At 49.5% G+C, this 26,993-nt stretch overlaps 1 protein-coding gene across 9 annotated transcripts in view; it reads left to right on the top strand.

The window, feature by feature from the left end:
* Window positions 1-435: 435 nt before the first annotated feature.
* The window catches only part of ZNF185 (zinc finger protein 185 with LIM domain), a 51,588-nt gene continuing 25,030 nt past the window's right edge, over window positions 436-26,993 (top strand). For 5 of the 9 annotated variants that reach the window (XM_087748325.1, XM_087748327.1, XM_087748323.1 and 2 more), the window contains exons 1-11: window positions 436-574; window positions 15,852-15,927; window positions 18,495-18,633; window positions 19,226-19,285; window positions 21,187-21,225; window positions 21,861-21,935; window positions 22,794-22,868; window positions 23,511-23,591; window positions 24,620-24,703; window positions 25,898-25,936; window positions 26,584-26,667. In XM_087748325.1, coding sequence (XP_087604451.1) covers window positions 15,903-15,927; window positions 18,495-18,633; window positions 19,226-19,285; window positions 21,187-21,225; window positions 21,861-21,935; window positions 22,794-22,868; window positions 23,511-23,591; window positions 24,620-24,703; window positions 25,898-25,936; window positions 26,584-26,667 — 701 coding nt within the window. In that variant the 5' untranslated portion in view covers window positions 436-574; window positions 15,852-15,902. Of the gene's footprint in view, window positions 575-6,800; window positions 6,874-7,426; window positions 7,453-8,629; window positions 8,677-15,851; window positions 15,928-18,494; window positions 18,634-19,225; window positions 19,286-21,186; window positions 21,226-21,860; window positions 21,936-22,793; window positions 22,869-23,510; window positions 23,592-24,619; window positions 24,704-25,897; window positions 25,937-26,583; window positions 26,668-26,993 lie in introns of those variants that run through there. The other 4 variants (XM_087748324.1, XM_087748322.1, XM_087748320.1 and 1 more) reach the window with 4 other exon arrangements.

Genomic DNA, 26,993 nt, shown 5'->3' with positions numbered 1-26,993 from the left:
TTTAATTAGTTAGAACCAGACAATCACTGTTCAGTGCTAATTACAGTGCCAGTCCCTGATGCTACCTGGGTACCGCTGCTGTAAGCGGCTCTGAGACTCAAGGGCTTGCCGGTACCCGAGTAGCAGCGGGGTGCCTGCTCCCCCGTCCTGCGGGGCCAGCCTGTCTGGCAGTGCTTGGCCGGAGAAGAAACTCAGTGGGGTGAGAGCTGGGGGGCTGCTCTCTGCTGTCCCATTGCAGCACAGGGCTGGGGAACACGGCATTTGCTAGAGAATGCGAGGAATGTAGAGGAGAGCTTACAGGGAGGGGAGACCATGCCGTCTGAATGGAGAAACCTGTTTGATTCCCCTGAAGGGCAAAACACACCCAAGTCTCCTCCTCAAAACAAGGCTTGGCTTCCAGGAGCCAGCCCTCTCGGTCCGCCCGGCAGGTGAGCTCTCAGCTTCGCCCTTGCTGCCAGGGAGGATCGGAGATACCTGCTGCCAGCCCTCGGGGGGCAAAAGTGCCGGGAGATTGGTTGTAAACTGCTCCGTGTTGGTCTTTTGGGGAGAAGCCACAGCTGAGGAGCCTCCGCAGGTAGGGCTGGGCAGGGAGGCTGGTCCGCTGAGCCTGGCAGAGGGCAGCTGGGGTGCTGCTTCTCTCCGTGCTTTACCTGCTCTCTCTGCCTGGGGAGGAGGAGGAAGAGGAAGGCTGTCCTTTCCTAACCTGCTGATGCAGGGATCTGGCGGGGATGAGGGAGACTTGAACGATACCTTAAATCCTCATCCTGCGTGGGGAAATGAAGCTCTTTTCTGTAGTGTGGTGGACCGAAGTGTGCATCTGAAATGGTACTGGAGTACTACAGGGATGGTGCTAGTGCAAGGACACAAACGAGGCAGAAGAGGGGAGGTTTGGGTATGGGACTTTGTTGCTTGCCCCTGTCTGATCACTGAGCTCCCTCCCTGTCCATCGCCCCACATTCTTCTAAAATCTGTCCCCCTCTTAATTTGCTAGGTAGAGCAGGGGGCATGGCAGCGGGCTAACTGGGGAAGGGTCTGTGTGTGGGCAGGAGTGAGCAGAGTCCAGACAACACGGGCAAAATTTGAGCCTGTGACCCTTGACAGCCTCTTGAGAGGCTTGGGGTAAGCTGCAGCACTTTCTGCCTCTCCAACCCCACCTCCCCAGGACCCGCGTGGGGCGGAGAGGGGTGCAGACAGAGATTTTTCTCTCTCCCCTGCTCTGCCTTGTTTTGTTTCTCTCTGAATTAGTATGAAATCAGCACCCTGGAAAGGAAGGGATGGGAGTGGTAAAGCTGGTACAGAGGAGACGAGCACCTCCCTCAGTCCTTGCTTCATCCTGCCTCCGAGCTTGGTGAATGTCTTCTCCATCTCCCCGTCCCCACCCCTCCGCTCGGCCCTTGGCTGCTCCAGGACAAACCCCTAACAGGAGGGCAAGCTGGAGTCAGCTGGAGAGGCTGCTCCACCGCAAGCTGGGGAGCAGCGGTGTCCTCCCTCGTCAGATCGATCAGGACGTTGTACTTAGGCTAGTTTATTCATCCAGCCAAAGAAAAAGCATTAAATTTGTTCCCCCAAATTTATCATGTTTTAATTGGAAGTCCCAATTTCCACAAATGACGGAGTTTAGTTTTCTTTTACAAAAACATTGGTTTTTCTTGGCAAAACCTTGTACCATCCCCACGATGTCATGAAGCTTCAGTGAGATTTTCTGTCCTGCTCTGTTTGTGGGTCTGTGATACAAATGCAAAACTCTGCTTTTGAAAGCAAAACGAACTTTTCCTTCCTTCTTGCTTTCATCTTTAGACATCAAGGCTTAAGGTCAATGGCGTGTGGGTGCGGTAAACATCCTTTTTCCTTTTCAAATACAGAAATTAGTTGAGCAATTAGGAATTAATGCCTTGTAATTAGAGTAATGAAGCTGTATACCCAGTATAGTGAAAAATGATCTAGTAATTTTTGGCAGTAACAGCCGTGAGTTTTGTGTTTGGGGGTGGTCATGCTGTGTACGTTTGCACAGCTCCTAGCACAACGGGCCCCAAGATGATCTCTTGGGGTAGGTAGGTTTGTGCGCTGCTCTAATTAAGTTTATGCCACACTACCCTGACTTCAATAGCTCCTGTCTTTGCCAACTCCATCTGGTTGGACTGATTATTTTTTTCTTGTGGAGTATATGGTTGCGAGTGAATTAAAAGAGATTATAATTGTGCATTTGCAGCTTTACAGCTGTTGTCTCGGACATGGCTGAAACATGTCTGCGTTGCTCCTGTGAGTGAGTTCTGTGCAGGCTTCCCCGTGGCAATTGCAGATTTTCATCTCTCTTTTCCCCATGCTCGGGGAAGAAGAGGCGTTTGCTGTCCCCAGGTAGCGGTGACCGAGATCCTGAGGAACCATGGTGCCGGGCTGAGGCTCTTCGCAGAGATCCGGCACAGCCAGCCAGGCTCCGCTGCAGCCGCAAGTGCTTGATGCTTCTGCGGTTCGTATTCAGGGTTGTCTTGGCCACCCTGAAAAAGGTGGGTGCACAGTTTGACCATGATGCCATTTAAATTACGATATAATATTAGCATCATGGAAGAACCGTGGCAGAGGCATAAAATGTCACCTGCAGTGGAGTAACCGTCCATCCTCTCCAGCTGACGCCTGACTCCTCAAACACCTCTAGCAGTGGTTCCGGGGGCAAAGAGCCTCCTCTTGTAGCCTGGCTTCTTAGAGCATCTTGGCCTGTGCTGAACAAGGTAGCGATGAGCTGTGGTACTGCACAACCCCAGAAGGGTTGATTTAAGGTTGCCTGGACTGCTTCAACTATTGCATTCCTGATCATTCGCAAGCTTGACTTTAGAAATCTCCTGGTGCTTCTTAAATATCATCAAGTGTGTATGTAGCAGTATCAGTGTTAAATAGTCACGGCATGGAAAAGGGGGAAGGCAAGAGTAAAAAGCTGGTCCTTCAGAGAAGCGAAGCATTGTCTAAAATGTGAGGACTCATCACCCTGCCTGTACGGATGAGCATTCGGCTGGGGTTTGGCATTATAAACCTTTCTGCTCTTCAGAGGCGGTTACGCATGAGTTTATCTCTGTTTGAAAGCCCACAGCCATTCAGTTGCTCCTAATACTGAGCCGATACCGGGACACGGGCTGTCATTTGTCCAAGTCCTGGAGTGCGCCTCAGGTTGTGGGTCTGGACGTTCAGAGGCTGACTGGCAGCCTCCCACTTCAAACACCTTCAGCCACCTGCGTGCGCGAGGGGATGAGATCCTAAATTGCAGGTTGTGAGCGAAGCCTGAAGTGTAATTCCTGTTGCCGCCCATTTCCCCAAGTGCAGACAGTGGGACGGAAGTGTCCGTCCTTCCCAGGCACGGGATGTCATTCAAGTCGGAGTTCAAAGGTGAAATAAATCTAGTTTTAAGAACGCTGGCTCAAAAATGTCATGGCCACTGGGCACGAAGTGCTAGTCCAGCATAAACTTCCTTTACCGGTTCAAACTTGCTGAAATGAATTTAAAGGGTTAATTTTGTTCTGGCAGGTTTTATGCTAGATCAGGTACAGTCTATCCACGCTGCTCTCGCTTCACAGCAGATCAGGTAACAGCTGACATAAAAGCGTAACATTGGCACAAAGTTTGCATTGTGCGCTCTGGCTAATGCCAGAGAAATGCAGGTACGTGCCCACGCCTAACCCGGATCGCTGGAGGGCAGTCTGACCGTGCACGGGTCTGGATTAGCAATCCTGCCACCTGAATACCGCCTTTCTGCGGCACAGGGATTCGTGGCTGCATGTAAGCGGCGTGGAGAAGCCTCCTCTCCCTGGCTTTCCTTCTCTGGGTTTGTAAAATTTGGGCTTGATGCTGAGTTAAAGCAAGGTCCCACCTTTCACCATGTGGGCGGGAGCGTAGGGACTCGGACCCTGATTTAGGCCTAGGTGACAAAATTCGCAGCAGAGTTTAGGAGGTTCAAATGAAGAAGGTTCAAACGTTTTGCAAGCTTTAAATACATTTTAATTTGAGGACTGTGAAGGTCAGAATAGGCATCAATTATCATTAAACCAGGATATTCTTCCTCATGACTGACCTCAGCCCTGTTTGCGGCTGAGGGCCAGCATTCCGGTTGCTGGCCAAGTCCTCCATTAGTACCCGAGTTCCTAGCTGGTGAAATGAGTTTTGTGCTTCTACCCAGGAACAGGAGAGCATGTGAGAGCTCCTCGGAGAGCAGCGTGACAGCACGGGTGGCCTCTGCTAGCAGGCAGCAGAGCTGCTGGCTGCAGGTCCTGGGTCGCTGTAGGCAGGGCAGGATTGCTTTGCAGTTGGTGGCCTAAGTGATGCCACGTGGGCTTTGGGCTGAAGTAACACTGGTCTAGGACACAGTTTGTTGTCTGTTAATGACCTTTCTGTTGAGGCACCAAGAGTTCAGCTCCCTGTTGCATGGACTCGGGAAGGCAGGGGTCAGCTGTGGGGTACCTGTCCAGAAAGGGCCTGCCTGATCCAGCGTTTCCTGGCGCAGAGCAGCTCACCGTGCGGCTCTCGCAGGGACCAGCACGGTAAAGTGAGCCTGGTGCCCTGGACATCAAAGGGAGATCCCGTCCCGAGACCGGGGAGCCAGGCACTGGGAACAGGAGCGCTGTAACATGAACTGGGCGGCTGGCCTGGGCTGCGCGGACAGTTCAGGAGTCTAAAGGCACCCTGTGGCGCTCCCCAGGAAAGCTGTGTTTACGGGATCAAAGCACCTCTGCTTCCTTTCCCAGGGCATTCATTTAGTCCTCAGAACTAGGTCCGATGTCGGAACCAGCTCATCACCAAGGCGAACGGAGGGCAAGGTGGCTATTAGGCGCAAAGGGGCCATTACCGCAAGTGCCCTACAAACTCCTGACAACAGCAGGCTAAAAAATTATTAACATTTTAAAGTTGCAGTTGAGCCATCAAAAAGGAAGATGGCTGGCAGGTTTTTCTGCTGTGCGTTTGCAGGTAACAGGAGCTGCAGTCAGCTTTTAAAGAATAGTAAGTGTTTCATCTCCTGGGGTATAATTACATCTTTTTAAGTGGCTTACATGGAAAGCAGAATCATTCCCAATTAAGTGATGGGCTGCTGATTTCAGGCACTTGGAGAATTTATTAGCAAAGAGTGCTGGTCTGGCTGTGCATCAGCTCCTTCACAGAGGACTGCGTGAGTGGGCAAGCATGCATCACCCTCTCCCTCCGCCAGCTGCCCAGGGCCAGCTGCAGCCCCCGTGGCCTCGGGGAGAGCGGTGGCCTTGGGGACAGACCAGAGCACAGCCCACAGGCTGCGATCCATAGGGATCACTCCCTGCTAAGGGTAAGAGAGGAGTTTGTCGTGCCTCAGCCATCTCTCGGCTCCTCTGCTGGTGCCACTCATGACAGTGCCCACTGTTGTGGTCGCGTGGGTATATGGCCTGTCCCTGGGCAGCCACCCTGAGCTCTGCAGCTTGTTTCACCCTGCTCGCCGGGCAGGGTGAGGGTTTTCACCAGGAGCTGCTCTCCGAAGCGCTGCTGAGAGGCAGAGACTCCACCTCAGCAGCAGCGGTGGCATACCTTGAAGCTGCCTTAAAAGCTCAAAGCACATTGCAATAGCCGAGGCCGGGCAGGGACCACCGCAGCACCCGGGAGCGTGCAGAGGGAGAGCTGAGCTGGCTGGCGGCCCGCAGACGGACGCGCCCTGCAGATTAAAATCTAAACAAGGTTTCAGCTCCCCTTTCCTTATTAAGTAGCTTGTAATTGCTTTCATTCACGTGATGAGGATCTTCAGGGTTAGTTGTCTTCAGTGGGAGGCAGCGTACTGGCAGGCACCGTGCCCTCCCTGCCTGCAGTCAGCAGACTGGCTCCAATGTGAGGGCTGGCTGTCTGTCTGTCCAGCTCTGTAGCAAAGCTGCTTGCACACCCGGGGGTTCCCAGAGGTGGACATAACCTCCATGTGATTTCCAGGGCCGTGCTTGTCAAGGGTCTTGGTGGTGCTCCGTGCCTTTGAAAATCAGGGCTTTTGTATCGGTAGTTAGCATGGATTTAGCCAGCGGCTCCGTGCGAAGCATGCAGTCTCAGGACACGGTCTAATAGGATTTCGGTCCTGCACAGGCAGAACATTTACTTCTCGTGCTGCGTTGCTCGTGTTGGATGCTTTGTCAGCAGGAATTTAGGCATCGTAACGCCCATTTTTATGGGTCTCCTGTTGCCTGGGACATCCCAGTGTTACATCCCAGACGCTGCTGCTGTTTTGGCCATGTTGTACGAGAAACGTGAGGCTGAGCTGGACTGTAAATCACAGATGATTTCGAATATCAGAAAGAGTATCTAGCCTATAGCTGTCATGTATTCGTATCGCCCAGGGATGGCCAGCCAGTTTCCTATATCTTGATGGTGCTGATAGGGAAGGGCCGGAGAGAGAATCAGGGGGTGAGGGGGGCAGGCCTGGAGGTCCTGCTGGCCTGTGAATTCTGGCTCTGCAGAATTAAGGAGATTGTAAACTGTCATAACCAGGCCAAATTCATCCTTGCTACTCCCTGAAATCAGCCCTGCATACCTGATGGAGAAGGAAACCTGGCTTATCAACAGAGGTTCTCCCAGTACTATCACTCAGATGATCAACCTCACCTTCTCTAGTGTACCGGCACGTAGCTCCACCTGTGCTACATACCTGAGACCTGCTATCGCAGGGAGGGGAGAGGCAATTTGGGTTTAATTGCCTGGAAGCTGGTCAGATCCTGACTCATAAAGGGCTCGTGAGAACTTGGGGAGAGGAGATGAATTTAAAAATCGCTCTGTCCAGTGGCCAGCATGTCGCTTCTCCCCCGTGGAGAAGCACTGGTGGCAGTTTCAGTTGACCCTGTTTCTCTGCTGTCATGATCCACGCTGGAAACCTCCCGTGAAGTCAGAGCCTCGGTAAGGTGCCAGCCTACCTGAATCTCGGCCGTGGGCAGATCCAGCACGAGGGAAGGACAGGTCTGGAAAACAAGGAGATAACAGATGAAAGAGATGACAGTGGTGTCAGGGCTAAGAGCACACCGGGGATGAACATGGAGTGGAGAAGCCTGCAGCAAGCCAAGAGAGCACGGTGGAAGGTTTGGAAGGGCAGAGTTATCTATGTATCCTGTTGTAGCAGGATCCCATTTCGGAGCGGTACACTGAGGTAAAGGGTTGAATGGTCCCTGCTTGCCCCTCTGCTCCCCTGGCATCCAGTGCTGGGTGTGACGCAGGCACAGCAGGTCCAAGTTCCAGCAGGCTGTCCCAACTCTGCTCCTGGGGCAGGATTTCACCACAGGCACTCATGAGGGCACAAGCAGGCCACCACTGGGTATTCCTGCAAAACACTCCCACGGTGTGCTGCTCCCAGCCAGCAGCTGGGAGGGGAGCAACACTCCTGTGGCAAGGATAAAGCTTCACCTCTTGCCTAAGAGCAGAGGGTGGCGGGGAGACGCAGCCATCGGAGGAGCGAAGCAGGGGCCAGCTGCGCTGAAGCAGGTATGTCCTCAGGATCACGTGAAGATAGACCCTGGATTCAAAGCTTGGGCTTTGGGTAGAGCCTTTCGTGAATTTTAATAGAGGAAGGGTCTTCTCGGGGGCTTTTGGGTTGGTTTTTTTTGGCTAGGATCATGGTAAAGGAGAGATTAGGGAGGCTGTGGCTGGCAGCTGCTTTGCCTTGTGAACGTGGACTGGCAGTGATGAACCTGATACAGCTCTGTGGTTAGACTTGCACAATTTCTTTATTTTTGCAGAATTAGCAACGCTGAACCCTTTTAAAAATACATGCAAGTTTCACTAAGTTGCTGTTCCCAAGAAAAAAGAAGTTAAAACCTGAAACAAAAGGCTGCCTTAAGCCTTTCACAATGAAACATTTTCATTTTATGTTTTGAAATAATGTGGGGTTTTTTCCCCTCACTTTTCATTTGATTTTGTTTAAAAGATACAAAGCAGCATAACATGTAACTAAATCCTTTGGCCAATTTGCCATACTCTCATCTGAATTTTTCCGTTTGCTGAAAGCTGTGTTCTCACGTCAAACCAGAACAACCTTCTTCTATGCTGGAAACGATCAGCGAATAAAAAATCCTCCATCTTCTGCCTGTTCCTTAATGATGCCTGAGAAATGAGTAAGCCCATAACCCGCTCATTTCCCACCCCTCTGAACGCTGCACTGCTACACTGAAAAAGCAGACGAGGGAGAGGGGAGACGAATGCCCCCTCCCCGCCAGCCAGCAGCGGGGCACGATTCAAGACCTCTAAAGGACGCCTTTGTGCAGGACACGGACCCGCTCCGGGAGCGGAGACGGGCGATGCCACCGGCTCCGCTTGCTGACGCCGGCCACGTCAGCGCCTCTCAACAAAGAGGCAGGTGTTTTCTTGGGGCTGTGTGCGGCAGTAGCATGTTGGGCCTCTTCTTTTATCCTCTTTATTAAATAGACTCAGGCGGCACCTGGGGACTTGCGTTTCCTTTCCTCAAGCTAAGGCAGTCAGGAGTTAACCCCTCTTATAACAGTGATGCTGCCTCTATGTAACAGGCTCCCAGTCACTCACTGTATGGCTCAGGGCTCTTCCCTTCATTAGAGAGGGAACCTGTAGAGTTTCTTTTTTTTTTTTTTTTCTTCCCCCAGCTTTTTCCAGTCTGCAGACTGCATTTCCTATGGAAACACCTTCACTGCTTGGGGACTAAACCTCCTGGCTGTAGCCTTTCCAGACTTATTTTCGGTAAGGGCTTGTCCTTGTAAACTGTCCGCAGGACCCTGGGGGTTTTAAGGATCAGAAGATGAAAACTCCTGTAGGCATTTATCCTGGGAAACAGAACCGCTTTGATTCTGTTCCCTCCCATTAAACCTCGTTCCGCAGACGGGTGTTTGTGAAGCTATTTCTTCAGACCTTCAGTAGCTGGTTTGATTCAGCCCACGAGGGTCTTTTGCAGTTAGCTGTGTTTGCTCCCCGGGTTGGGGGTTTGCTTCTCATGGCCGCAGGTGTCGGTAACCCCCGTGGCCAGCGTCCCCGTGGCTGGGGCTGGCTGTGACACCTCTGGGAGGCTCCCATGGTTTCCCTTACTCTTCCCAGCTAAGGGGTTTCTCACAGAGCCCTGTGCTTCTGCAAGTAACGCACTTACATCTCCGTTTTGTTTTAAGGTAACAAGTGTAGTGAAATTGGCACGTATTTACCGGTCTATTTTTTTTTCTCCAAAAATATTTATTTTTGGAGAAAAAACAACAAAACCCACTCTCTCCAAATGTTGTTCTTAATGCTTGCTGGAAGAACGCAAGTCCCAGGGTTGTGTACCATTTGAAACATCCATTCAGAGCTGCGTGAGCAGAAATACCAATGTGCAGTGACTCTACTGAGTCCAAAGAAAAAGGAAGTATGCAGAATAGAAAAAGTATAATGTATTTATGCCTGACTACAGATTAAGCCACAGAAAGGATTCAGGATATGTATTCTTGGCCTAAGTGTCTGTGCACTGCAGGTGCTGCAGTGTTTGTACCCGCAGACATTACTGTGAACTGTTTGGAAGGTAGGTGGCATTTGGATTTGCACCCTGTTGTGCTCTGTATGGACAGTACACATGGCTCTGTGAGTCACAGGCTTTTTAAAATAGATGAAATCTCAATTATTATAGCTCAGGAGAAGTCTGTCAGAAGGTGCAGGAGGAGCTGAATTCTGTCCCTCGTGCTACCTAGCAATTTTCCCTCGACTTTGTATTTGACAGGTAGGTCATGGATGGACGTGCCTGTGTCTTAAGTATTGCCTGTGGCAGTGCCCAGCTGTCCCTTGTGAGGAAGGAGTTGCTTCCACAGGCAGGTTTAGGCACCGTGGTCAGTCTGTTGGGTTTTTTATTGCTTGTTTGATGTCTCTCTGGCAGGTCTTGCTCACAAGTTCATGTCAGTCCCGTCTCTCTCGCTGCCCAGGTAAAAGACCTGCTGTCGTACACCACAGCTTCCTGTAAGCCCCGGTGCCAGGGCTCTGTCCGCATGGAAATCGGTGTATAACTGGGAAGAAATATAGTGCCTGCGCTGGCTTTATTTCAGTGAGGAGTCGGGGCATGGCAGAAGCACAGACCTGGGAAGTCCCCTGGTACAGGTGCGGCCTCAATCCACTCAGCGGCCAAGGAAATAAATGGGCATCTGTCTGCAGCCAGATGCAGCTCCTGACTTTCTGTGGCTGTTTTCGGAGTGGATCGCCTCTCGGAGCTGGTGCTTTGCAAGCCAATCTCGTATTTATTTCAGGATCCCAGGGCAATTTGCAAACATTAAGCCGGAGGCAGCTCTGTAAGGTTGTCCAGGGAAAGCACGCTAAGGGAATCATCCTTCAAAATGCAGCCATTTCGTAGTAAACTGGGCAATGCTTAACAGTGCAACAGAGCCTGCAGTAACTGTTTGGATCAGGAAGTGAAGAAGGATTATTGCTCATTTACATAACGATGGCACCCAAGGGTGCCAATTAGGATCAAGGGCCTATTGCACTGGTGCTGTGCAGACACTTAATAGGAGGCAGTTGGCTCCAAAGGGCTCCCGCTGGACTTCTGGAGGAAAACCTTCTGTATAAATAGGGAGGGAATAGGGATTTTTATTTAAATGATTTTTTTTTTTTTTGTCTCAGATCTTATATTTGTAGTGAACGTTTGGGAGAAAAAAATATATTTCTGAACAGCTCTGTTTGGTATCTAAACCAGAGTGACTTGGTGACTTACTCTATGTCCTTTTATAATAGAGACGTTCCCAGTCACACAGCGGAAGCATTTTGTATTAGGTCATGAATAAACAGAGGGCCAAAAGGTGTGTCCAGCCTGGCAGAGCTTATTTTCTAACGACAAGGCAAGAGGGAAAGGATGGATCTGGTTCGAGGCAGAAGAGGTTTTGGTCTACACGAGAGGTGGAGATCTCCACGTTGTGTAAGCAGGGGGACGAGAGTTTGCTGCTGTGTGTTTGGAAACAGGTGATGACAGAGACGGGGAAGTCGGTGTGGATAGGGTTCGGAAAAAAAAAAAAACAAAAACGGAGAAAATGGGATTCTGCAGTGGTGGAGATGCAGAGAGAGGACTGTGGGTTCACGAATGACAGAGATGGTTGGGGGCTGTGTGGGGGACAGGAATGGGAAAGGTGACAAACCCTTCAGCTGTACCTGCTTGTCTCTCATCCAGTGCCTCAAAATCTGAGACCTGCTTGTTGGTGGATGGAGATAAGGATCCCAGAGGTTTTCGGGGGACAGCCACCTTTGCGTACCAGTAAAAGAGGCGGCGAGTTGTTTGCTGTCGTGCTCCTCGCCAGTGCTGCACGCATTTCTGCGGTGCTACAGGCCTGGAAGTTCCTGTGCGTGCAGAGTGCTCTCTGTCAGCAATAGGCTGCTGGAGACGCGGGGACTTGGAGTGCCCAAAATACAGACGGGGCCCTTGCCATATTTCCTGTCCTGAAGCATCATTTTTGGGCCATGGCGAGTCATCTGAACTGCGTTCTTCCCTTTTGTCTCTCATTTTGCCACAAGTGCCAGGTGCTGGGCTAATGTTTGAGTTGTGCTGGCAAGAGGAAGCCAGGGAACAGCATGTCTCTGGCATCTTGTGTAGAGGAAAGGTTTTTTTCTGGGGCTTTTTTGAGAATCTGTCCTGAAAAGACAGCTGCAGTGGTGTATAGCTGGAGACTGTGCTCACAGCCAGCTCCAGAGATTCACGGATATCCCTCGGCGCTGCCAGAAGAGAGGTTTTTCTTTGCTCCCAAACTCATGGACCGTGCTCCCAGCTTCTAAATGACTCTCACAAGGTGGAATGCTGCTTTTGGATCATAAACCCTCCAGAAATACTACCCACTCCAGTGGAGCCTGGGACTTACCCCACTGGGAGAAAAAGCATTTGTCTTATCAGAAGTCTGGAGATGCCCCGCGCTGAGGAATTGCAGACCACGGGAGGTTTTTTGAGGATCAGTGTTTTCCCCTCACCTGCTGAGTTCAGATCTCCAAGCTTCATTCAAGTGGCAGATAACGTTCTTGTTTTCCAGGTGGGAAGCAGAGCTGCTGGGATCAGCTACAATCCGTTCCAGCACTGGGCAAGTGCGTGTTTTTCTGTACCAGTAGAGGAAATTGTTGTATCCTATGGCTGCAGCTAATAATTCCCAGATATACCAACAAAACCGCTTTTTGCCCTTGTAACTTAACATCACACGTGGAGGTTCCAGTAGTATAAAAGCATATTTTTGAAGAAACACATTCCCTAGCAACGTTTTGATAAGGAAGATTTTGGAAGTGCTCCATGTTGGCTTGTCACAGCCTGCCATGGGGATAATGGCAGGCAAGTGTTAACAGCTGAAGACACCCACTGCAAACCTAGGACTGAGGTCTTTGAGATTTCCTGCACCGCAGACTCATAGAAATTTGAATGTGAAGGCAAAAATGCTTTGAAACATGTTTTGAGGTCCTATAGCACGTGTTGAAGCCTCAACTCAAATTTTGCTGAAGAGGGGAAGCCGTTTCAATTTCTAAGCCGTCCTTGCAGCCGTGAGAAGCGCTTTCTTTCCCAGGAGTGTTGCATCAGTGCTCCAGAGCCAGACACCCTCTTGCTAATCCTCTCTGGCCCCATAAATCCTGTGCTGCTTTCTGCCCAGCTCTGTAGTCTGAGCAGATGGGCTGGGATGTGGCCCCGTTGCAGCCTGTTGCAGCCCGAGAAGCGAAGTCTGCTGTTTCTTATTCTAACCACCAACTGCTGGAATATCAAAACATGGACAAATACAGTTAGGAGGAAGATGTGGGCATTTTTCCTGATAGTAGTTTGTCGATCTGTCTGTCTTTGGTTTGGGTTAGTGGGTCCCACGTATCTCTCTTGTTCTTGTTTCTTCATCACAGCTACTATCTTGGCATCCGTAGATGTCAGTTTATCTGCCGGGTATCGCTGCCAGCTAGCATTAAAACAAGAAAATGAGCTTTTCGTTTCTCATCCGAGAAATACTGAGTTATTCTAACTGCAGGATTCGTGGTATAACCTGGGTTGGTTTGTCTTTTAATGTTCTAGTCACTGAGTAGGCACTAAGCACGCAGAAGATCAGCCCAAAACTTTACCAAGCCCAGAATCCTGTGTCCAACAGGAGCCTACAGCAGGTGATTAAAAAAGATGAGCAAGAAATAGGGTACTTGAGTTGCTCTTTTTTTGCTGAACGCACTCAGCTTCTGGTGATCTTGTTTAGGCTGTATTGCCTTGATCCTCAGGTGAAAGATAAAAACAGCCACTTGATAGCCTTCATTAATGACAGAGAGAAGATGATGTTGCAAGGAAGCAAAGAGCTGACTCCTCTCCATCTCTCACAAAGGACCTTTGCACCCCTCTGCCCTGTCAGAGAAGGTTTGCTGACAGCTTCCTTCTGGCCTCCTCTGTTACGGTGTGGGGCGGGAGGACAGCCGGCCCTAACCCCCAGCACTTTCTGCAGCGGGACATCCCGACGGGTCGCACCGGGCAGGTACACCATCCAGCGCTGCAGTGGGCCTGGCCCGGCGCGGCCGAGCTGCTGCTGCTGCCATCGCATGATTCATAGCTGGAAAAAGCAGGCTGGCAGAACACATTTGCCAGTCCCCCAAAGCCAAGCCCAGCGAGCACCACCGACATGTTCCAACGCCTGTTTGTCAAGCCAGAAATATCAGTGGAGTACGGCAGTGTTTGCTGCGGTCCCTCCCAGGATGGTGCGAGCCAGGAAGAGGGAAGGCAGCGCCAGAGGAAAAGGCTTGGCCAATGTGCAGTTTCTGGCACATTTTTATACAGGCGCTGAGTGCCACCCTTTGCGGCTTCCCTTCCTTTTGGGTGTATTTGTTAGGGGAGCTGTGTGAGTAAGAAGCGAAGTTTCTGTTTAAGCAATAAAAGGAGATGTCGTTTCTCGCAGGGCTGGCGCGGGATGCCTGCAGCACGTGCCAGGCGGAGCTGCGGTGCGTGACCAGGAGCGGAGTTCAGTCCTGCACCTCTGTGAGCTCCAGCCCTCGCTCCAGCCCTTCCTGAGAATCTTTCCTACATGCTCCTAAACCTCTGCTTATTCCTCAAAAAGATCTGTGCTGGGGGGCTAATCACCTCTCAGTAACACTGCCAGATAGGTACCAGCTCTCCAGCTTCCAAATACCTCCATTATATGACAGCAGGAAGCCTAGACCTACTTCTGCCCCTGATTTGCCCTGGATCAGGGCCGTATCGAACTCCTGGGATGGTTCTTTTCCACCGCTTCTCATCCTCCACTTGCTTCAGCTTTATTTTGTCCTGGAATAGGAAAGAATTTAATAAGTAGAAGAGAGCATGAAATGCACCTCTGAATTCCAGTTAGCAGGGTAGCTGCCTCGCTCAGATACGGTAGGTAACGAAGCCACATGGCTTCTCTATGTGCAGGTCCAAGATGCTGTGATTTCTTTTTAGCCCAAAGTTGCCAGATTACAGGTCTGTTCGCTGTGCTCCTGCAGGCTGCAGCCATGTGTCCCACCTTTGGTGTAAAGGTACCCAAGCATTTAGAGGCTCTTCATGGATATCTAGGACAATGCTACAGTTTTCATTTCTCTCTAAATAGCAGGGTCAAGTAAATTTGCGTGGGAAGGGGGATCTGGGAAGGATAAGAAAAGAGGTGGGCTGTCTGCTCATGGTGAAAGCTGAATTAATGTTTGGGAGTGTTTGTGAAAGGGAGAGGGAGCCTTGGGGTAATAGCAGAGGGCTTGTTCACAGTCTCAGGGCAAACTGGGTGAGGAGTGGGTATGCAGGCAGTAGATCTTTGGCTGAGACAAGCCAAAGGAGGAGATTGTGCCAAGAAGCAATCCTATGAGATCAGCACTCGGCATTCCTTATAGGCGTGTGGCTTCGCAGCAATATTGCAGGGACAAGCCCACCAGCAGATAATAACAACCTAATTTTAGATTCACAGGCTCCTGAACAGGGCTGGGCATTTTTATTAATGAATAGCATAGTCACTTAAGAATCCAGGTTCAGCAGGTAGGTTTTGGCAAGGAAAGAGTGGAGGGTTGTAAAAGCTGGAAGTTGCCCTTGATTTTCTCCTCTGAAACAAGGGCTCATCCCACAGCTTACCTGAAAAACTTGAGAGAGTGAAAAGAGAAACATTTCTGATAAAAATGTCATTAGGTGCTGAATTAACCTGGGTTCTACTCATTTCAAAACAGCGGGTCCATTTGGAGGGGTTTTGCTTTCTTTTGTTTGTTCGTTTGTTTACAAATTAAAAAAAAAATTGTCTTGGCAGAATCTGAGACAACCAATTGTTTTTCCTGACCTTTAGTTTGTGGTTGTCTTTGATTCAACTACAGCACTAAACAATCTGTGCTCTGCAAATTCCTGATCTCGGAGCATCTCCAAGGTTGTACATCCAGGAGTTTCTCCTCGCTGCTTTACGGTGGTCATTTGAAGGAGGGGCCCAGCCGCCATCAGAAGCAAGAACTCTTGCTTGAGAGACAGACTGTAAGACGTTCTCTCTGCTGTATCGTAGGGGAATAACGGATTTCTCTGCCAACTGAAATTTGTCAGGAGCCCTTATCTTATACTCCCACTTGACAAAAATACTGAGGTTCACCCAAGCAGCCTCAGCTGCTCTGAGTTCTGTAGACTCCAGAAGGTCTGGCCCACCTGAGTGGCTCTGGGCACTTTTGCTAAGGTCTCCTCCACCACTTTCCTCCCAGACCTGAAGGACTCATCTGGTGTGGCCAGTCTGAAGCCTTACTGGTGTGGAGAACACACCCATTTGATTTTCCCTATCCTTGATGCTGAAGGTACGTGGCATGGGGAGAAATCACAACTCTGGTATATGTGCCACAATCTCCCCATCCTCCAGGCTCTGTGGCTGTGACACTGTTGTGATGCTCTCCCTTCCACATAACTTCAAAGTTTTTTATATCAGAACTACTAATCTGCTTTTCTGCTTTTTCGTCTCTTCCAGGGGCTTGTTGTCTTCAAACGGTAACTGAAGGGGAAGGCGCTTCCGAGAACCATGACGTCCCTGGGTGTCAGTAAAGGTAATTCCTTTCCCCGTCCAGAGCTGCTGGGGGTCTGCCCGCTGTCATGGCTTTCCTTTGCCTTCTTTGCTCGGTTGTATCTGCTGTAACGTCTCTGCTCAACCCCCCCAGTGCAGTGTGTCCAAAGGGAGAGCACACCTCTTCCTTGGCTGGGACCTGCTCTGACCCGCAGTTCCAAAATGACGTACATTTGGCTATAATTTCAGTATCCATGAAGGTCCAGAGAGCTGGAGAGCTTATAGCCTGGCTGAGGTTTTGAGATGAGCAAAAGACTAATAAACTACCGTATTATTCCCTTTTCAAGACCCTCCTTAAATTTCTCTGTCTTTGAAGCGTCTACTGAAAATACAGCAGCAATTAGCAGGCAGTGCAGCGGCTGGCCAGGATGGCTTCCCTGTGTCTCTGTCTACCCACACCCTCTTGTTGTCTCTTCTAGAGATAAAAAACAGAAGTCTGTGGGCTGGAGACCACCCTTGTGCAGTGTGCAATATCCATACAGTATTATTAATAAACTCCTAATAATGTTTTATTATCAAAGGAGTGTGAAAAAAATCATACTGGGGCTAGGAGTTGCTCGGAGTCGTCCCAGGAACATGCCCAAGCTGTAGAATTCTGTGGCAGACTCTGAGATTTAATTTTTAGGCAATGGATGCTCACAGGACCTTTAGATGTGAATAGATGGGATGATGCTTCCAAATCCGTAGGTAAACTGAAGTAGGAATGTGGAGAAGAGTGGAAATGCCTTATTCGTTTCCATTAGGCAATAGATTTAGTTTTCCATTTCACTGCTAAGAAAAGCAGCCCTTCCCTTTCCAGGTGCTCCCCACGAAGAGCGTTACTGCTGGTCCCCAAACTGCACCCTGATGCAGACGTGGCCCTGCGTAACTGTGCCTTTTGACTGCTGCTGCTAATTCCACGTGAGGAAGGACAGTCTCTTCATTGCTATAGCTGTGTTTTCCTTAAAGATGATCGAATGTGACCAGTTGTTTTAAAAAAAAAAAAAAAAATCCTACCCCTCCTACATAACACATACTTGAAGCAGATGACCATGTGTCACAGATTAATCAATTTACTGCCTGTCGGCTGCTCAGTGATAACTGTTTCTGGGCAGCCTTCTAGCCCATCACGAGCACAAGATACAGAGACTTAGCTGACCCTCCTTTCCTGGTAGCTAAATTGAATTATTTCATGTTTGCCACAGGCTAAGAGTGTGCAGGCAGGCAGCTTCCTTGCCTTGGATGATAAGAAGTTGTGAAGCTGCAGTAACTTGTTGGTGTCTCTAAACCCCCGAGCTCTGTTGGTCCAAGTGTGACGAGGAGAGCAGGCTTGATGTTTTCTGCCTTTACTGGCCATTTCCAAAATGGCAAAAGATGGAAGATAGTCAGAAATACATAGAAAAGGAGATTTCCTTATCTGGTCTTCATCTTACAATTTCCCCATGGGAAAACAGCTATTTCCCTCAGAAGAAAATGCTGGATGGGGAATTTCCTAGTTAAAATGCCTTTTTTTTTTTTTTTTTTAATAATATCCAGCTGCAATCAATTTGGTCCATGAGCTTTGGCACTCGGGGATGACGGAAGCCCTTCACATCAGTCACCTGAACATTTCCTTCCCTTGTGAGAGACTGTTCCCCCTTCCCCAGCCTCCCATCTCCTTCCCTGCCTACTCCCAATATTTGTGGCTTTAATACTCCTCCCCATTAACCTGTGCTTTTTTTCCCAATTATTTTCCCACTGGGAGGGCTTAGCAACTCCTAATCCATGACCTTCTTTGATTTCCTATATGCTAATTTTATGTTTTAATTGCCACCGCTGACTTTCTCAACCAGAGAATGTAGTTGTGGTTCATTGCCTGAACAGAGACAAGGGGCAGAATGAGGATGGTGGCAGAGCTGCTGTTGGACAGCAAAAGAGAGACCGTACAGGGTAGGACATTTCCAGATGTGGGCTAGAACCACACCATTAGGGAGACATAGCTTGAGGGTATGTTTTTGAAACTGAACTTTGTGATGGAGATGTGGAAATGAGGAATCAAAGGAGGTGTCTTCTCCAACTCTGCCAGGCCACCAGAGAAAGCTGACAGCTGTGTGTTTGCATTTTATGGCTTACCTCTGTCCCCCAGCTCATGCTCAGCTTCATGCTCTGGATGTATCATCTTCTCCCACAAACCAAAAAAGCCTCATGCTAGAGCTGATGTGATGGGAGATGCCAGAGGAAACTCACTGCTTTGTAAATAGGTGATTAGACCACCCACTGAATGTCTTTGGTCTTCCTGAGAGAAAATGACTCAGCGATGTTGAAGAGTCCTCTGAAAGGAGAGAAAAAACTACGGATCTCTGTAGAGGAGGTGATGCATCAGGGTAAATTGATCCTGACATCTGGATGACAGCTTGTTTCCATCTTTCATCAGAAGTGGCAAAAGACTCATTCAGTGCTTGAATCTCTGACTGAAGGGAGACCCCTGCTCCCTGCTGTCTGAGGTTTACCCCGGCTCCCTGCTGACACTGCGAATTCTTGCACTTTCTCAGCAACCCTTCTCTCTCCTTCCGTTCCCTCTGCCTCTCCTAGGACGTGCCATTCTGTCCACTGATGAAGACCGCAGGAGGATCATTAAGCAGATGAAGGTTCGCACCACCCTGAAAGGAGATAAGAGCTGGATCCACCACCATAACTCGGACTCTGAGGACGAGAAGAAGAGCAGCCCGTTGTAAGTGTGGCCACTGAGGAACACTCCTCTTCTCCCTTCCCTTTCCCTCATCAACCACCTGTGAGTACTCTGTTCTCCGGCCTGCAGAAGAAGCACATGTGGTGCTAGGATGTTTTAGGGTCCCCATGATGTCAGGAAATGACACTACCAAAGGGAAGCGGTGCCCTTGTATAATTTTGATAAATGCAGGCTGGAGAAAAGCTCTGAGAAATGGCCTTTCCTGGGAGCTGGGAATCCAGCAGCACGGGCAGGTTTGAAGTCTCAGGAGAACTCCGAAGTTTTTTTGAAGCCAGAGTGTGTTTCACCACCTCCGGAGTGACAAACGAAGGGGCAGACCTTGACGAGAGGGAGTTTAAGTGATAAAACAGCCAGGTCTGCATCTCCCCCTGCAGCTCGCAGGGCTGGGTCACACAGCCACCCCTGTACCAGGGAACACCACAATCTACACCGGCTTCTCTTTAATTAGAAACAAAACCAAGCCCACATAGGTCTTCTCTTAGCAACTCTTTCCGAAAGCAACACTGCCACGTTCAGCAAGGCAGCTCAGCAAGATCAGAAGTTAATTATGTCATTGTGTTTTCTCTGTACTCAGGTCTGGACGGGCCGGTGGGGGATCCCCAGCCTCAACACCTATTGCTCCCCAGAGCGACAGGTAATTTTGGGGACCCATCCTGTTGCTTCCCTTCTGTGTTATCTCACGGGGTCAGTGCACGCTTTCACTGGTTCTTCACAAATGTCTGCTCGTCCTTCACCTCCTCATACCCACTCACTGCTGCGATTGTGTTGAAAAATACAGTCCTTGAGGAGAGCCTGCATTGGTCAGTATAATGTCTTGCAAACTGTCACCTCGTAGAGAGCGTGGCTTATCTCCTGCAAAGTCCAGATGGATGAATGGATGGATTGATGTCTTTAATGCAGATGCATGGATGCCTTCAAGGCCATGATCCCACAAGGTTACTGGTGCACATCAGCTCCTGGGCTGGTGCAACAACTGTATGCTCTAAGCCTGGGGGTTCCTCAGAGCAAGCAAAACCCTGTGTCGGAGCTGTATTTGCTTCAGGGCCAGAGCATGAGGGCTCTTCAGGAGCCCAGGAGCTTGTAGGACTAGTGTCCTAAAAGATGAAACTGTGGGAAAGGGCTTAGTCATATGTGAGAGCTCTTTGCTAGCTGCAGTGTCATTGCTGGGAGAGCATTGCCCTCCCCCATGAGCAGTTTCCTGCTTCCTTTCCCTTTTTCTGTGCCAGCTCTTGTCACTTCTTGTTGCAATTAGACAGGATGGTTTCCCTGCTGTGCCCTACCTCTCTCTGCCTCTGTCTGCAGCATAGTGCTTTATCAGGCACAGGATAAGTAAAAACAGGGACATTTGTGACATTGGAAATGTGGCATCTGAAGGGGCATCTTCACACAAATGTGTGAGGGCCTGAAGTTGACAGAAGGTGAGTGACAGGGAGTTCAGGACACTCAGGGTCTGTTTATACGTCAGAGTGAGGGCAGGCATTCATACGCCAAGCTGGACATCGTCTCAGCTTCCCTGCAGCTCTCATTCAACGCTCAGTGCTCAGGGAACGGCTAGGCCATGGGGCTGAGATGGGCTCCACCCTGCTGGTGCCTGCTCTGAGGACACTGCCGAAACAAGAGCTTGGGGCTGTACTCAGCACTCATTGTCCTCCAGCTCATCCCATCCGGAGAGCTCCCGAGCTAGGCTAAGTCTGCAGTGAGTTTGCATTTCTGTCTCTGTGAAGGCAACCGGATAAATGTGAGCTTGGCAGCCACCTCAAGCACGTGGTGATGGGCAGTGTAAACCTGCCTTCCTCCTGAGCTCTGACCTGACGGCTCACCCTGCTTGGAGCAGGAGGTTAGACCAGAGATCTGCTGAGCTTTCTTACTGAATTATCTTGAGATCCTAAGGGCACCTGGACAAGACAGAAAAAGAGGGGGTGGTATCTGGGCAGGGGTGATGGGAGCCTGTCTGAGCTCATTTGATGGGAACCAGGTCCTTGAGGCCCATCCTGGTCCCCACCTTGCTCTCAGGAAGACTTCTCCAAGACAGCCTGAAGCAGGTTCCAGGGCTGCTTCCTCCTGCCCTGGTGCAAGGGGCCAGATCCCCACCTGGTGGTATCCCTTTCCTTTCCAGGGGAGCTATGCTGCACTCCCTTCCCGAGAATGGCCCCTCAGAGAAGTTAGTGTGAAGATGATGTTTTCCTGTGACAAAATGAGGATCTCTACTGCATCTAATTTCCCCCTCTGTGCCATCAATCTGCAGGCTTAATTTTGAGCCAGAAAACACTGTCAGCGTGGCTAATTTTAATTGGCTAACTCTAAAATTTGCTTTTCTTATAAAAATCTTTTCTAGAGCTTGTTCTGATCATTATTTATTTTTAAAGAATCCTTCCAAGCTTAGTTATGGTGCAGCAGCTGAGGCATCACTCAAGGCCCATTCAGCTAGATCTTTTGGCTTGACAGACACGTGGACATTTCCCTTTAATACTGGTGCTGCTGCTGTTGGTTTTTTCCCCATGTTTCTTAATTTACTAATGTCTGTTCTTTGCACAGGTCTTCTGCCTCCAAGCCTCAATCCGGTTACCTCATCAGGTTAGTATAGAGTGGCATATATTTGGGCCGTAGGGGAAGGAGAACTAGATCAGGAGAAACGAGCCTGAAAAATATTACTATCTTTTGGGTTCTCCTATTAGTTAGGAGCATTACAGTGCTCAGAGAGTACCTTGGTGAAGAGATAGTCCTGAGTATTTTGTTTAACGGGTAGTTGGATGGTGATGTTAACAGAAAATCAGATCTCCTCTGTATGATACAGTGATCACACATGGAAGGATTATCGTGCTTTCAAAACGTTCCACCGTCCTTGTGATCAGCACAGCACCAGTGATGGGGTTTGCGTGCTTCAGCTTCCTCTGTCCAAGGGCTGTTGCCCACGGAGACTCTGATGCCATCGTAGTCCTAAACAGGCTGGCAAGCCCTGCGATACCACACCCAAGCCTGCGTGCGAGCTGATTTTACCATCTTGTCTAAGGCCGGGGAGTAGGAAGACGGGACTTTTCTCAGGGTGACTCTCCCAAGGAAAGACCTTCTGATTCTCGGTGTCCTGAGCCAGCACCTTCCTCCCGGCAGGACACACGGACACCGTTAGGCCAAAGAGCGGCTGCAAGTCTCTTCATTTTAGTTCCAAACTCTGTCCTGCAAAAAATATAGCATGTCTCTTTTCTCCCCAGAGGGGTGTTCACAAGAACCATCGATAAGACCTCTTCTGTGCCAGATTCTTCATCTTCTAATGAAGCACAAAAAAGGTATGTGTGTGTCTTCCTCTTCTTCGTGAAAATGAGCTTTTAAATATTGTATATATTTCTAGTCATCCTTTTACTTTGGCCAGTGCTTGCGGGCTTCCACTGGGCTCCACTAAATCCCTACTAAATGCTGGAAGACTTGGCTGTTCATTTAAGAGCTCCATTCAGCAGATGTGGGAAAAAGACAAGGCATCAAACTCCGGATTTTCCTCAGCAGAGGATGGGATGGCAGTTGGCTGTGGAAGTACTCATGGGTTTGGGTTTAATTTGGCAGTTTTGAGTGGGGGACAAATCACAAGAAATCCTTGCAAAGCTGTAACACTTCATTTTGATCGTTTTAATGTGGGGGGTTTTTTTTAATGTGTTTAATTTTTGTGTTGGTTTTGAAACCTGTCTTGTGAGAGGCACTTATGTTGAATTCTAGTAAGTAAGATCTACGCATGGCTCTGATCTAAGCAGATGCTTTGTTGCACCTCAGGTGAAACCTTTGAAACCCCATTTTTCCCCCTGTTTTGATTCATCTGGGGAGAAGGATGATGCCACAAGGCGTCGTCTTCCTTCTCACTGGCTGATCCTGGGATGGATTAGCACCGTCCCACAGAGGGGTATACCCGTACCGGCTCTGACAACTTGCAGTGGCCCCAGGGAAGCAAAGTAGACCTCAAATCCTAGTCTAAGGCTGTGAAAAGAAGGCAAATGCTGCTCTTCAATTAAATAGCATTCCCTGAATGCAGAGAGTGGATCTTTGGGATCACCCTGTTTTCCCCCATCATGTGGAGCATGAGCTCACCTGGGGAGGAGGGTGGCGAAGGTGAGAGCTCAGGAGGTCATGTTAACAGATGCGATTTGTGCCGTCTGCAGCGCTGCCGCGAAGGGACGCAGCCTGTGCCGCTCCTCCTCTGGCTACAGGATGACCACTGAGGATTACAAAAAACTGTGAGTGTGCAAAGGGGAGCAGCACTTTCTGTCCATGCACAGGCTCGGCAGCACCTGGGCCTCAGTGATGGAGCCACCTGCATGTGGATGCCTGGCATGGCTTCATCAGCTGAGTGCTGCAGGGCTTCCACTAGAAACCGAAGCAGTTCCTGGTGCTGCCTCCAGGCCTGTGTGGACCATAAGGTGTTCCTTGAACTGGTAATGGTCTTTGCGTGGAGTGAATTTTATCAGTTTCTAGTAATTAAGGCAGAAACTGGAGGATGCAGCCTGGGGACTTGGTTTGCAGCATTGCTGGCCTTTCTGAAACCGGGAGAAAGGAGGGAGCTTGTGGCAGAACAGCGCTGCTGACATTTCCCACACAGCTTTTCATGTCAAAGACTGTGCCTCTAATCTGAAATGCAGCTGAGCATTTATTATGAATCAGCCTCTAGGCTTAACCCCTATACTAAGAAAAGAAAATCCTCTGGGGCCATGCGTACCCCAATATGCGTGAAAAACACAAGTGCCTTCCACACTTGTGTGCAACACTTCTAGGGTCTGAACCTCTTTCCACGTGCCCTTGGGTTTTGCTTGTGCTGCCTCTGCAACAGTCTACAGAAGCAGTTCCCTTACCCTGGCTCTCCCCTTCTCTTCCTATTTCAGAGCTCCATATAACGTCAAGCAAAAATCAGTGGACTTGGATGAGGAGGATGTGCCTTTTACTCCGGATGAACATAAAAAGAGGTATGCCCTCCAGGTAACCACCTTTTTCTCACAGGGGCAGTGACAAGTGGACTTACTTCAGTTTAACTGTTCATTACTGGGAGGGTCAGTTCGATGCTGATTATAGCCAAGCCATTAGGGCTGATTGCAGTAAAATAATAATAAGCAGATATTTCTACACAGAGCGCATCTATGCCCACAGGCGACTGCGCTCCCAACAAAGTATAATTAAAAGCCTGACATGATTCAACCTGACAGCGTAGCCCAATTAATTTGGCAGCTGGAAATGGCTTGTGGAATCCATCAGCTGCGTAGCGTCTATGTGAAAAGATAGAGACGCACAAATAGCCTGGCAGTAAAGGGAGGAGCCCACCTCCCACAGCCTGTGTGCGCCTTTCAGCCTGGACCACTTGGGGACTTGCATCTAAGCCCAGATCCAGACAGGGCTCTCGTTCTTGTACCAGGAGTGGAATGTGTGGTGGATCTGCATCTGATGCAGCCAGTGTTCTTCTTGCTTTCGGTCGAGTTTCTGAAGATACTTTTCCTCAGATACAAGACTTGTACAAATGAAAACTTGGTAATTTGCCCACTGGGGACGAACCAATAAAAGTCCTTTCAGAGATCTGCGCTTCTCCCTTGGTATATGGGGTGGTACTGCTGTCTGTATAGGCATGTGCAGTCCACGTAGCATGCCAGCCACAAAGCCTGTATCCCATTTTTTTTATCCTATGGTGTGCAATATTGCAACAGTCCAGGTCTTGAAAAGGGGAACTCCCTTTGCCCTCCTGGAAGAGGAAGGTTTTGGTTTTTTTGCCTGATGCTTTGCATCCATGCGTAAGTGCTGTGACCCAGCATGAATGATACTAAAGAAAAAGGTAAGACGACGTTACTACTCTTAGCTCCGGCTGGATTTCTGCTCCCCAGAGCATGGGAGCTCTGTCAGGGTTAGCACAAACCTCCACTGGGTTGTTCACCTATTGCCTCTTCAAGGCTGCCCCCAGCAGCCACTAACAGCATGAGCAGAATGTGACCCCTTCCCTCCCTTCCAGGACAGAGGCGGCCAACAGTGTCCTGAGACGCACTGCCAGCAGGGAACGTGCTTACGTCCTCTCGGCGGCTAAGAAAAGCAACGGGTGAGTCATCAACATGCAGGTGTGGGGCAGGAGACAGGGAAGAGGCTGTTGAAGGCGGTCTCACAGGGATGGTGGCCTGACCCAAGGCGCTCTGAAGGCGATGGGTACCTTTCCAGTGAGTGGAGAAGATGGAGCTGCTGTCTCTCTAGAAGTACCAAGGATATCTGCAGCTTTCTGCAGAACTGGGGAAATCCTCCAGGAGTCTCGGGAAGCCTTCCTTACTGAGAGGGATGAAATTTCAGGAAGAGAAAAACCATGGTAGTCCCTAATTCCCTGGGGCCCACAATCAAGACTTCAATTTTCAGACTCAATTCTTAATACTGTTCTCTCCAGTTTTGTTGCATGTAAGGGGAAAATCAGAACAAATATAAACCGCATCTAATACGGACCAGCTTTTTGCGACAGAGTTTGCCTCTACATTGTGTCTGAACAATAGCTAGATTTACAAGATCCTGATCTTAGTTGCAGCTTCGAAATAGTTCTGTGGGGAAAAATAACCTAACAGTAGTGTGTGGATGTGTAACAGGAATGTGAAGGATGTGCGGGAGCTACTGGTGTTCAAGGCTCTGTTGTCCATCTCTTTCCTGGGAGGGATAAAAAAGCAGATTTCCAAGGTCTCTCATCTCCCAGGAGCCACGATAGTGACTTTTTTACAGCTCGCTTTCTCTATAAATCCTTTTTCTCTTGACATAACTCAGGGTGACACAATGAGGCACCAGGAGGTCGCTAGCGCGGGAGGAAGCAGGGAGGGGATGCGCCAGCAGCACTCAACTGTGCCCAGAATGAGAGAAATGCTTGGATGGGATTTGTAGGGACGTTAGGGGTGTTTGCACTGGCTGCTACTTCCTCTGGTGCGCTGAGTATCGCGTGGTATGGAGGGAGGCAGGTTTGTATGCAGGAAGAAAAATAGCTACCAGAAAGGTATAAAATTAAAAAGACCCTTTGGGGAAGCTGCTTTACTTCATGGGTTATAACTAGCTGCTCTTCCTATTTTTTGTTTCCTCTGCTCTGTAATTTGTGCAGGTTTAACACCCCCAGTCACCGTCAGCTCTGCCCAAACGGTGTTACATGACCCTGTAATGCCTTGCACCATATGGGTCAATGATGGGTCAGAGGCTCTGTGGCAGCTGCCCCTGCCCAAGGTGTGTCTTTACCTCCCAACTTCTAACTGTCGCCTTTATGCTTCCTTTACAGCAGTCCAACACAAGAATTCCCGCCCTTGTTCGCCAAGAGGTAGGTCACTGACCCTCTGGGAGTACTGCTGGGGTTGTGCATCTGTGTACTGTACCAGGGCTGCTCTTAAATGCCGGGACAGGAGATCTCCAGGTGTTACAAAGCAGAGGAGGGACACTTCCCTTAAAAAGGATGCTCTGGGTTGAATCACGCTGGCTTTTGAGAGCCCACAGTGTTGCAAACACTGAGAATTCAGTACTGATGATGCTTTGGGTTTTGGGCAACCTGAAACTAGCCGAGACTCGTTCGCTGCCTTTCTTCTTCCAGGGGAGGCTGGTTCCAGCCAGCAGGGTGAATACTCTTTGGGCTTCAGGCATTTAGCTTCTAAAGCAGTCGGTCTGATAGGGCAATGATGCCTAGGGTGCTCTCTGGAATTTAAGCATTCAGCTGATGCTATTTGTAAAGCCACTGTGACAGCAAAATGTCACTGATTTGGTCTGAAGATCTCGCTTCATTCAGCCAGCCGAGATGCTCACCAGCAGCAGAGCACAGGGAGCATGAGGAGCAGGAAAGATCTGCCTCTAGGGGAAACGGGGAGAACAGGGAGAACATAGCTTAAGGGAAAACAAGAATAAACTGCTGGAATTAGCTAGTAGTGGGGAATAGGAAACGGTGTGATATTTGTCTCTGTTTTTGCCTTTTGAAAGAATTGAGATAGAAGAAGAGGAAGGACAGCAGAGGAGAAGTCCAACTGTGTCTGGTTCATGCAGGCTTACACCACATGACAACAGGTATTGACCTCATCCTGGAGTAGTGTGTTGACTGTCTTTGATTTTAGGGCACACTGATTTGCCATCTTTGCAGATAACTGCATTTATCTGCAAGGCAGCACCTATCCAAGCACAACTAGAGATGAAGGTTTTTCAAAAGAGACTTCTCAGAGAATCCTGATTGCCCTTTCCTTGCAGAAAGGGTAAGATCCAAAATGCAAAATGGGTGAAACAAATGTGCAGGCATGGGAACGGGCCCAGAGTGTCATAAATACCCAACTGACAGCCCTGGAGGGCGAGAAACTGCGTTTAACTACAGGCCAACTCTAATGTGAGTTCTATGGTGT

Source organism: Nipponia nippon, unplaced genomic scaffold, assembly GCF_047370975.1.
Source record: "Nipponia nippon isolate SJK-2023a ecotype South Korea unplaced genomic scaffold, ASM4737097v1 scaffold_12, whole genome shotgun sequence".
Lineage (NCBI taxonomy): Eukaryota > Metazoa > Chordata > Aves > Pelecaniformes > Threskiornithidae > Nipponia > Nipponia nippon.
This window is presented reverse-complemented; position numbering and strand designations above follow the sequence as displayed.